The 12,504-nt window shown below is 37.5% G+C and overlaps 1 protein-coding gene across 39 annotated transcripts in view; it reads left to right on the top strand.

Moving 5' to 3' along the window:
* ptprda (protein tyrosine phosphatase receptor type Da) overlaps window positions 1–12,504 on the top strand; it is a 945,911-nt gene that overhangs the window by 877,705 nt on the left and 55,702 nt on the right. For 23 of the 39 annotated variants that reach the window (XM_089127357.1, XM_089127359.1, XM_039669504.2 and 20 more), the window contains 7 exons: window positions 363–389; window positions 2,262–2,379; window positions 3,888–4,475; window positions 4,784–4,884; window positions 5,210–5,466; window positions 10,881–10,974; window positions 12,006–12,215. In XM_089127357.1, the coding sequence (XP_088983483.1) occupies window positions 363–389; window positions 2,262–2,379; window positions 3,888–4,475; window positions 4,784–4,884; window positions 5,210–5,466; window positions 10,881–10,974; window positions 12,006–12,215 (1,395 nt within the window). The remainder of the gene's footprint in view (window positions 1–362; window positions 390–2,261; window positions 2,380–3,887; window positions 4,476–4,783; window positions 4,885–5,209; window positions 5,467–10,880; window positions 10,975–12,005; window positions 12,216–12,504) is intronic. The other 16 variants (XM_039669501.2, XM_039669500.2, XM_039669471.2 and 13 more) reach the window with 3 other exon arrangements.

Below are 12,504 nucleotides of genomic sequence, written 5' to 3'. Positions count from 1 at the left end.
ACACCAACACACATTTGCTCTTTGTAAACAACAGGAGTCCTCAGGACACTTCAATACGATCGGCTCTGAAGCGAAAAGCATCTAGTGCGTGCATCCACTTCCGTATTTATACCCGCGCCGCGGGGGCGGAGTGTGTTATGCGAATAACGCACGCCAATTCCATTTGGCTCGTTCAATAGTACTCGAAGAACATTGGCTCTCTGATGCGATCCCCATTCATACTTCCGTCGTTATCAACTGAAAGAGAACATAAGATACATTCCTCATGTTCATCAAATGCTCATGTGTCTTCTTGTGTAATTGAATAATCTTTTCTTGTTTGTCTGTTTGTTTGTTTTTCCTCCTTCTGGTTTGGGAATCAGTGGGAATATGATGACTCAGCTGAACATGTGAGTACATTTGAGAAAATGGATGCATTCAATTCTTCACATTCACTGTATTTCTATATTCCAAACATACACCTTAATTTCTAGATGTTTAATGCTACTTAACCATAACTATCTGAAGACAACATTGGATCTCGCTCATTAAAAATGAATTTTGTGAATAATGACACTTGTATACCTGGATATGTTATCACATAGAAATCATAGTTTATCAATTAATTTGCAGTTAATTAAAAGGACAGCAATCACACATTGTACACCACCAAAAAAATGCAAAGTCACTGAAACATGCAGTGTGTTAATTGAAAATGTGTATGCATAATATTATCATAAGGAATTGAATTGTAAAGACCCAGTAATACTTTCTTAAAAAAAAAAAAAAAAAAAAACGGTAACACTTGAAGGGGTGTGCATAAGACTGACATGACACTGTCATAAACATGACATAACACCTGTCATGAACATGAAGGAGTCTTTATGAATGTATATGACTTTTGTCATTAAGAGTCATTCGGTAAATTATGACACTTTTAATGCAAAGTTGACATTGTTTAAAATGTCTTTGTTTTGACAACTTGACCTTAACAAAGACAAAAATGTCTTTGTTATGACAACTTGACATTAACAAAGACAAAAAATGTCTTGATTATGACAACTTGACATTAACCAAGAAATCATAACCTTTCACAAATATGTCATAACAGGTCTAATTATCAAACATAATGAAGTTATTTAGCTTTGCGTTAACATTACATTACCCTGTCATATGTGGTTAGTTTTGACTTTGGCCGTCATGTCACAATTATAACTCATGAATATTTTACTTGTCCTCAAGTAAAGTGGAACACATTGTACTAGTTATAAAGATGTCATTAAGGGTTATTACACTACCAAATGCTTTAACAACAGTGTCATTAATATTTCCCCTTACCTCAAGTAAAGTGGAACATGTTGGACTAGTTATTAAGATGTCAGGTTGACAGGTTATAATTTCTTGGTTAATGTCAAGTTGTCATAACTAAGACATTTCAAACAATGTCAACTTTGCTTTAAAAGTGTCATAATTTACTGAATGACACTTAATTACAAAAGTCATAAACATTCATAAAGACTCCTTTATGTTCATGACAGGTGTTATGTCATGTTTATGACAGTGTCATGTCAGTCTTATGCACACCCTTCAAATAAAGTGTTACCAAAATAACTAATTATAGTTGGATCTATGAAATGAGTGATGAATGGCCTTTACATGGATGGATGAAAGACTGTGGTTCTCAACCAGAGGGTCTAGGGCGCAATAGGGGGAGCCTAAAATGATTTAAATTAAGACCAAATATAGTGTAAAATAAACAAAAACTGCTAAAACTCAAGATATAACCATAGTGTCTTTTTTTTAATGAATTCCCCCATTTTAGAACCAGGGTTTCCCCAGAAAACATGGATATGTAAATATCGATATAATCCAAATAATTATAAAAATAATACTATTATAAATATTATTTGGAATATTTATATGATTAATGTATATTGCCTCACATTTCTGTAAATAATAAAGTTAGAAAATGAGCAGGTATTTCTTTATAGAAGTACGGGGGGCCTTCAGATATTATCCTTTACAATATGGGGCCTTGGAGTCAGAAATGTCGAGACTTCCTTACATGTTTATTTAAATTAGCCAATTAGGTGGCAATTAGCACCTACAGACATGCATATGTTTATTTAGAACAATCAAGATTCATGCACATTAGAACAAGGGTAAAGATTTTTTTTTTTTGTATTACTGAATGAGACCTAATGTGTACAGATCCATTTTCTTAAAAAAAAAAATTCTTTTTTTTTGCAGTCAGTGTTAAAAATGTCCTTGTGTTTTTCCAGGAATTAGTCCTCTTTGATTTGCTCGCTGAGACCACATACTCAGTTACTGTTGCCGCTTACACCACCAAGGGTGATGGAGCGCGGAGCAAACCCAAGCTGGTCACCACCACCGGAGCTGGTAGGTTTAGAGCAGTTTCTGTGGACTGTTCCTGTGGACTCTATAGTATTCAGCAGGTCTCTCCATGCACCCATTACCAGTGAATGTCTATAATTGCCCTCGCAGTGGTGAAGGTGATTGTAATTCCACTCACCTGCTCTGACTTTGAAATGCTCGCAGGAATTAAGGAAATAATGGAAAAATCTGTCAGGAAAATAGACTTTTTTACTAGGGCTGGGCAATATTTAAAAAATATTTAATCGATTGTGTGAGACATACAAGCTCGGACAGATTCTGCTTGAAGTCGTTCATCCTCGGATGCGGTGCCGCGTGCGCTGTTCCAAAAATCTTTGCACACAGCTAAGAGAAATGAGGTCTTGCCGGTCTTTTGCACCCAACGCATCATTTTTACCGCGCTCGTGCAGACGCATCGAGTATAAACAAGGCTTTACGCCGTGAAAGCGCGCACTCTGATCGGTAAAGCAGACACCTCTCCCAATCATGTCCAGCAGAAGCAGCCTCCCTGTTTACCTCGTAAGCTGATATTAGTATTTAAACATTCTCTATGGTATTTATTTAATGACACACTGTCTCGCATTTTGATGTCAAGGTGTCTTTGCCTATTTGTTTTTAGGTCCGATGTCTCTTTTTTTTTTTTGTTACCACCTGATTTAATGATGATAAGTTTAGTTTCCTAATTATAACGTGTAGCGTTTTTTTTAAACTTGTATTTGTTATTTGTCTAAAATTAGGGATTAAAAACGAATTATTTCGTTCTGCATGAGCAAAAACTGGTTCACCTTAAAGGGACCAACCCTGCAAGACTTTTTCCAACCCCGCAAGACTTTCGTTCATCTTTGGAACACAAATTAAGATATTTTTGATTAAATATGAGAGCTGGATCACTCCTCCATAGGCTTCTAAGGGATTGAAATTTGCCGGGCCAGAAAAGTCATTAAAGACATTGTTAAAATAGTCCAAGTTACTACAGTGGCTCAATCTTAAGTTTATAAAGCGACGAGAATAATTTTTGGACGTAAAAAAACAAACAAACAAAAATAACGACTTTATTCAACTATGCATTGCCCTCTCTATGATCGTCAACACAGTAAGCATATAACTTTTCTGGGCCTTTCAATCCCTTAGAAGCCTATGAGAGACAGCTCTCAGATTTAATCAAAACTATCTTCATTTGTTTTCCTAAAATGAACGAAAGCCTTACGGGGTTGGAACAACATGAGGGTGATTAATTATTAATTACTGACAGAATTTCCCTTAATGTTTTTTTTTATTATTATTTTATTTCAGCTTTAGTTTTAGTTTAACATTCCAGTTAATATTTTAACTGTTTTAGCTTATTTAGATTTTTGTGTGTGTGTGTGTGTGTGTGTGTGTGTGTGTGTGTGTGTGTGTGTGTGTGTGTGTGTGTGTGTGTGTGTGTTTAAATAAGTAATATAATTTTTGTCAATAGTTTCAGTCATAGTTTTAGTAAAATATAATAACTGTTTTTTTCATCTGTCCATCCTCAGTTCCGGAAAAGCCTCGTCTCATGGTGAGTCCGACAAACATGGGCACAGCGCTCCTGCAGTGGCACCCGCCGCCCAACAGCTACGGTCCACTGCAAGGCTATCGCCTCCGATTCGGTCGGAAGGACGTAGAGCCGCTAACGGTGATTGAGTTCTCTGAGCGTGAGAACCACTACACCACCAAAGAGATCCACAAGGGAGCATCCTACACGTTCCGCCTCTCAGCCCGCAATAAGGTGGGATTTGGAGAGGAGACGGTGAAGGAGATCACAACACATGAGGACACACCATCCGGTTACCCACAAGGCATCATAGCTGAAAGTAGCACAACGACCACAATGCAGATCAGCTGGCAGCTGGTTCTGTTAGCCGAGCGCAATGGAGCCATTATCAAATATGCCCTTCAATACAAAGATATCAACAGCCCTCGCAGTCCCTCAGAACTGTTCATCACAGCACCTGAGTCCACCGTCATGCTGGATGGCCTTAAAGCAGACACGACTTACGATATTAAAATGTGTGCCTTCACCAGTAAGGGCCCCGGTCCTTACAGTCCTAGCGTCCAGTTCAGAACCCAACCCGTCAACCAAGGTAGGGGGCTCAAAACACCCTCTCGACGCACGTTTGCCTCCTTCTTCAACCTTTGAGAAAGAGTGTGGTTCTCAGGACCAAATCGAATATAAAAATACCCCTAGCATAACTAGCTCATGTCAAATAGCATCCTATCGAGAGTCAATGGTAAGCGGCAAGGTAAGGTTCTAGTTCTGGCCTAGTCCTCATGAGGTAGCAGGTGAAATGCTTCGCAGGTAAGGATGTTGATGACTAGCTGCCTTCCTAAAAGGTGGTAAGAGAACAGCTCCAGCTCTATGTCTAATTCATCTGCCCCGAATTTCTTTTAGCAGTGTTTGCAAAAAATTTCCACGTAAGAGCTGCCATGAAGACCTCGGTGCTGCTGACGTGGGAGATTCCTGAGAACTACAACCCTGCGCAGCCGTTTACGGTAAGAGACTATGAGAAACATTTAACCTCTAAATGCAGTCTGGAAAACAGTGCAGCCGTTTATGGTAAGAGACTATGTGAAACATTTAACTTCTAAATGCAGTCTGGAAAACAATACATAGCGGGTTAAAAAAAATTTTTCACTTATTTTTTTATGCTATATTATTTCCATACTAAGCACTGTTTTTTAAAGTATGCTAAAGGCACTGTAGTAGTACACAGCTTGATTAATTTCATAATCTTGCCTACTGTATCTTTAGAAGCAGCCTTTGCATTCTTTAAAATGCTATAACATTAATGCTTTGGCGTAATGTGGTTCCTGCCAGATCTTGTATGATAACGGTCAAAGTGTGGAGGTGGATGGGAAGCTGACGCAGAAGCTCATCACCAACCTTCAGCCAGAGACTCAGTATTCATTCCTGCTCACCAACCGTGGGAACAGCGCCGGAGGTCTGCAGCACCGCGTCTCCACCATGACAGCACCTGACATACTTCGCACCAAACCATACCTGATTGGCAAGACCAATTCAGACGGCATGGTCACGGTTGAGCTGCCGACGGTGCAGACAGCAGAGAAAATCAAGTGAGTAAGACTTCTTCTTTGTGTTTGGTTTTATTGAGAGAATAACCATGGGCTTTGCAGATGGACCTATGTAGTTCATCATTTCATCTCACCTCTGAGATGAAATCTAATTTACTAATAATTATTTTTGGATAGTATCTTAAGTGGTCCATAAATTCTATCTATCTCTCTAATATCCAAAATCTATCTATCTATCTATCTATCTATCTATCTATCTATCTATCTATCTATCTATCTATCTATCTATCTATCTATCTATCTATCTATCTATCTATCTATCTATCTATCTATCTATCTATCTATCTATCTATCTATCTATCTATCTATCTATCTATCTATCTATCTATCTATCTATCTATCTATCTATCTATCTATCTATCTATCTAATATATATATATAGGATGGTCCCAGATCATTGAACAGAAACGAATCTCTAGATCATATTGCAAGGTACATGTGCATGTATAAATATTTTGCTAATTTTTACTGTTTAAACTGTAAGTTTATAATGGGAAGGGTTTAAGTTTTAATTTAAAGTTTTTAGTGTGTGCCTAGATAAGTATACTGTAGCGTGCATGCAGAACAATTTAGGATTGAATAGTGCCTTTATTTAATTTATTTAATAGTGCCTAATTTAATTAGACAATGCCTAATCATTTAAGACTTGAGACTTGACTTGGACTCGTGGCAAAATACTTGAGACTTGACTTGAGCTTGCCCCTCAAAGACTTGAGACTTGACTTGGACTATATATATATATATATATATATATATATATGTGTGTGTGTGTGTGTGTGTGTGTGTGTGTGTGTGTGTGTGTGAAGAGTTCAGATACAAAAGCCTCTAAGTGCCATTTGAAATTTTCTTCTAGAATGATCATTTTTATCAAGTTTGTATATTTAAGTTCTGTGATTTCACTTAAATGGCAATGATACTTACCTATTAATTGTTATTTAAGTGAAATTACTGAACTTAAATATACAAGTTTGATAAAAATCATCATTAAAGAAGAAAATTTCAAATGGCATTTAGAGGCTTTTGCATCTGAACTCTTCATATATATCTGGTCAAATAGGTTATATGGGCCATTGTGAATTGGCTCAAAGTTAGAGTTGGAAACATCTTGAAAAGAAATTTATTTTTCCATATAAAGAATTTTTTTTAAAGTAGGCCATTTACATTTTTTCATACATAGTTCAAAGTTAAGGATTTATTATTTTGATATGTGCATTGCATTAGCTTTCATTGGATAACAGTTGATTAGTTTATTTTTGACAAATTTAAAGATTTAAAGGTACAATATGCAGGATTTTTGCAGTAAAATATCCAAAAACCTCTAGGCCAATGTTACATATTTTGTTTAGTTGATTACTTACAATATCCCAAATGTTTCCAACTATTTGTAAATCATGAGAAAATTGAGATTATTAACCAAGGAAACAGGGCGTGTGAGCAGGGGTGAGGAGTCGCCAGTCAATGACGTCATATCCGCGTTACCCCCGGTTTCCGCCAGGTTTGAACTCGTACTGCAATAGTAACCATGGCAACAGACGTGGACAACAGGGTCGGTTATGCCCGTTATGCGTGCTCAACAGCCTTAGCGACCCTAGCAGGGTTTTGTTCAAACATTATGGACAATGGCAAGCAGACTTTGAGACAAACAGAGGACTAAAACAAAGATCAACATCTTTCGAGATGCCGAGAGCTCCACGTCCACGACTAACTTGGACTTGACAGAGACGTGAGTGTTGCATGTTACTTGAGCAAACAGGTGAGAAAATCAATGTATATATAAACTAATCAGTGTTATATAGTTCAACATGACGAAAAGTTAGAATATGATCTGCATGTAATTCTCTAATGTTAATCTAGCTTAGTCTCATACAGCCAACAAACAAACATTCAACACACTCAAATGTAGTTTAGTGTGATAGTGAAACTGTTAGAGCAAGGGAAGCAGCGCTGCGTTACCTCAAGTTTAATTCGTCTAATAAACTGACCTGTGTGAGTAATTCATTGTGTAGTTTGGTAGAATTAAATGTCCTTATTCCGTTATATACGCAGGACTTGTGTTGCGTGTGGTGCTGGTATACGTCTAGCAATCACGCACTGTTTCTTACCACAGTCATGTTAAAACATCCATAAAAGATCCATCAGCTTGACGACAAGATCCATAATTCCACTTAATGCGGAATATATGTCATTAATATATGCCTTTGTTATTGTAAGAGGTTAGCGACCCCTGGTGGCGAAACACTGACTACGTTTACATGCAGCCAATAACCCGTTCAAAACCGGGATATTAGCAATAACCCGGTCGCGAACGGCCATTACCGGCAAAAACCTGAATATGCTCATATCCCATATTTTAAAAACCGGGATATTATACCTGGCGTACCCCTTTTCTAACCCGAATTTTTGGTCATGTAAATGTGTATCAGCATATCATTAGTGATTTGTGTTCTGCGCATGTTCTATTCACAATCTTGGTGAGTAGAGAAACTTCTCGGCGCATTCAAAAATCTGCGTGCAGTATACCGGGAGTAAACATGACGAGACCGGGCAAGACACAGCACAGCATACTTTTGGAGCGAGGTCAGTAACATTGCCAGCATCAAAGCGCAAACAAAGGCGATAGCTATCTGCCCCGAACTATTCATTATCCGCATGCGCATATTGCGTCTCAAGGTTGTCCGTATGTCTAGACGCTAACCGCGCGGGGGCGGAGTGTGTGATGCGATTTACGCACAGCAATTACATTGGCTCGTTCAATAGTAGGCTACTCAAAGAACATAGGCTCTCTGACGCGATCCCCATTCAGTCGACTACATCCTCCGTTCCCTCCTTCAGGGACACATAAGCAACCTCCACAACTCTTCCACATACGCAACCAGGATGTTATTTTTGTTACAATTGTTACATTTATCATACAAGCTATAATAAATTATTATGGGATCTCATTTAATGCTTTCAGAGTATTTACTTTTTTAAGAATATTGTTTCTGTAGACTAATTTTAAAATTAACATTTTAATGACAGTATATTTATTTTAACAAAAATATGTATCAAAATCTTTTATGTATCAAAATAAACCGAAAACAGATAGCCAATCAAATCCTTCTGTCTTGCTGTCAACACACAAGAGTTTGTGGAAAGTAGATGCAAGCAGATTTGGAAAAGTAGATGTAAGTAGATGCAAGTATTAGACAACTGTTTTATGATAGAAATATTCAGGAACCAACAGTTATATACCTATCTTGTAATGCAAACTACTCCACGTTTTTATGAAATTTTGCCATTTTGAATTGAAAAAATGGGATCAAGATTTATGTAAATCATAAATGAACGTGACGAGATAAGAAACGTTTGCACACTTTTGACATAAGCTATTAGACATAGTGTTAAAGTCCCTGTAAAGTCAAAATTAAGTATGTGTTCTGAGTTTGTCACACCACAGAAAAATGTGTTATTAGCCACCCAGCCAAATTTGAATGATAAAAAAAGCCGGCAAGTACATACAATAAGCTATCAAAATCTTGAAAAAATGAGCAGTTCTCAAACGCTGGGGGCGTGTCCGCTGGCTACGTGGAAACCATGCCCACTCGCGGGAAAGCTGTCAACAGTGATATTATCTGATACTGCTTTCGGGACGGGAGAATGAACGCTGAGGCGGGAGAGAGATGAAGAGTTCAGATGCAAAAGCCTCTAAATGCCATTTGAAATTTTCTTCTAAAATGACGATTTTTATCAAGCTTGTATATTTAAGTTCAGTAATTTCACTTAAATGGCATTGTCACTTTTGCATCTGAACTCTTCAGATCGCGCTGAGATCATTTGGGCCTCGTTCACCAGCAACAGCTGATTATCAGTTATCTCTGAGGAAAGTTTATAAAACGATCCCGTGTAAAATGATCACTACAGAGGCGGGTGTTGGCGGTGATCCTCAGCTCTTCATCAAGGTTGCCTCTCTAAAAACCTCTTCTTGATGTGATCGTTTTTAGGGATTTTAAATAAAGATACCGATCTGTTTTGTACATGATCGCATCCAGGTAGTAGCCAATGCATTTCTGTGTTGAAGGCATAGCTAGCTAGAAAACTGTAGGCTCAGCTGTAGTAACTAATTGTACTGACAGTCACTCGCGATTGAGCGGTGAATGCGAATGTGCTCGGGAGTGTTATTGTGTGTAAGGGGAGAGATCAGAATCTGTGCGTCATCAAATAGGGGTGTGTCCAGGAGCTCATGGCCTCCAGTGCATCATCGAGCCCTGTTTTAGCCCCGCCCAAACAATCCGTAAAATTGAAATGGTGAAAAACTGTTTAATGGTCTAACTGCACATTTCAGTACTTCACAGTTCACAGTCTTTGTAATATGTTTTAGCAATACATATGTAACATTTATAATGTGTTTAGAACTTTTTTGTAGAATTGCCTTTACAGGGACTTTAATATATGCACATTTTAAATTTAAAGTTTAAATTGATTGCATCAAAACTACAATCAGACCTAGAACTCATATTCATATTTACTTATTCCTTAAAATCGTTTTTAATCCTTTAATTATTTAATTGGTTTATTGATATTAATATGCAGTTGATCTTACAATTCTTATGAATGTGTGCGTGACCGTGATTCATGTTAATGCATGTCAGTGAGCACGACATTACACGTCAAGATTGTATGCAGTTCTTTACTAAGTAAGTCCATTTTAAATTCTGATTGCCGCAACTGAAATTGTATTGTATTGTATTGATTTTTATTTAAAGGGACCATGTGCAATTAATAACATAAATGTAAACATTTGATGCATTACACCAGAGTTAGCCTTAGGCTAATTTACATCTGCAGTAGGTCAAGTATAGGTCAAGACACTTTGCGTTCGTAAGAGTGATACAGTTAACCGGTTTTTGTGTGATATTAGTAGAATATCGCATGATTGAAAAAGGCTCTCAGCCAATTAGATTTGAGAACCAGAACTATATGCATGCATAGTCCACATTTATTTTTATAACATGTAAAAGGGCAAATAGCTTTATTCAAAAGCTATTTGTCTGATTTTCTTTGGAGTAAGGAAAGTCATATGGGTTTGAAACAAGATAAGAGTGAGTAAAATATTATTATTTTTTTTTTTTTTGTAATGCAGCCATCATCTCTCTCAGAGAGACCCTCATTAGTGTGTCTGAAGCACCAGCCTCGAAGTGAAACCAGACTAAAGTGAGGGGAAGTTGGCAGATTATTGATGTGTTTACCGAGGGTTTCTCTCTTTCGTCAAACATGTCGTTAATCCAGTGTCATCCGAAGTGGATTGGAAAGTCCAGATTGATCGGTGCTAATCTTGATGGATGTCCTAACGCCTTTGCTGGCGGCCGGATCCTGACGCTGAGATGCTCATAGATTCTTTCTTGCTCTCTCTGTAGGGGATACTACATTGTGGTGGTACCGCTGAAGAAACAACGGCCCGGAAAATTCATCAAACTCTGGGACAATCCGGATGAGATGAATCTGGAAGAGGTAACAGGCACCTTACACATCAGCACTGGAGTCACTGCATCGATAAATTAGGCCCACTTTACAAACATTATTGATCATGGCAGCAGCCCATGTAAGGACATCAGTCCCAATACAACTACAAGCAGTTGATTTGAAAAGAAAGCTGCAAAACCTTGCAGTTCTACCAGCTCCCTTCATATGCAAATCTGTTCCTGCCCGCTAATGGAGAGGGGAACAAAAGACGTTCTCCTCTGAAGGGTAGGACGAGTGGGTGAGAGATAGAGCCAAACAATTTTATTTTTAGCCATAGTAAATATTTAAAAGGCTTAAGACTGCGAGTGTTTTCCCCAGAATTGTGCCAGTCAAACTGCCAACCACGGCATGTACGCTGCAGCTTGGGAAGGAACAGCACCATGCAGGGATCTCCTTTCTGATTTGCTGATGGCTGGAACCACCCCTCATCTATATATATATATATATATATATATATAAATTCCCTCCAATTCTCTATTATGTACACACGCACACACTCAATTTATTTTACTGTCAATATTTGAAGTCGCCTGTTCAAAGTGCCTCAAGGGCAGAAGAACTGAAGCAGTTTTGAAGTCAGCTTGAACAGGATTGATAGAAAGCTTTATCAAAGCAGCCCTCCATCTCACAGCAAATGCCTGCGGATAACTACACATACATTTGTTTTGTTGTTTTCATGTTTTATGGGGATATTGCATAATGCTTTTTATACTGTTTAAACTTTAAACTGTATACTCTATTCTTCATAAACCTGCCCCTAAACCTATATCTTTATAATGTGTTACACAAAGTTTTCAAGTAAAGTGTTAAAAGCACATAAAAAAAATGCTAAAACTAAACTAAAATTAAAACCAACATTGAACATATGAAAATAAAAGCCAATGAAAATTATAACATATTATAATTGTATATAAATAATAATAAAATAACACTGCTCTGTTCATAATCACATTAAATGTAGCACTAATTAAAATGTGTGAGTTGAACTGATCAAGCATTTGTCTCGGTTTCTTTTATAGTTGTTGCGAGAAATCAACCGAACGAGTCGCGCTCTTCGGTTTCGCAGGCAACTGGAGCTGAAGCCGTACATCGCCGCATATTTCCACGAGTTGCCAACGGAGTTCACGCTAGGTGATGCCAAGACGTACGGAGACTTCGAGAACAAACAGCTGTTGAATGGACAGGAGTATGTGTTCTTCGTGCTGGCTGTGCTGGAGATCTCAGAGAATGTGAGTCTCATCCTCCGCTTTCTATTGCTCTTATGGTAAAAAATAATAATAATTCCTTTAACAAAGCATTAAAGCAATCGCACACCTTATGATTTTGCAAGTTAGGGAAAATTACTTTGTACAGGAGAATATATTATAAAAATAAACTTATAAGTATGCAGTTATATTTTTTGGCAACACTTTACAATACTGTTTCATTTGTTAACATTTGAAAACTATATTAGTTAACATGAACTTACAATAAAAATAGTTCTAAAGCATTTATTAATCTTAGTTCATGTTAATTTCA

The sequence above is a fragment of the Pimephales promelas genome, chromosome 1 (genome assembly GCF_988280905.1).
Source record: "Pimephales promelas chromosome 1, fPimPro1.hap1.1, whole genome shotgun sequence".
In the NCBI taxonomy this organism is placed as follows: Eukaryota; Metazoa; Chordata; class Actinopteri; order Cypriniformes; family Leuciscidae; genus Pimephales; species Pimephales promelas.
Note: the sequence above shows the minus strand (reverse complement) of the source record. Positions and strands in the feature narration are given on the sequence as shown.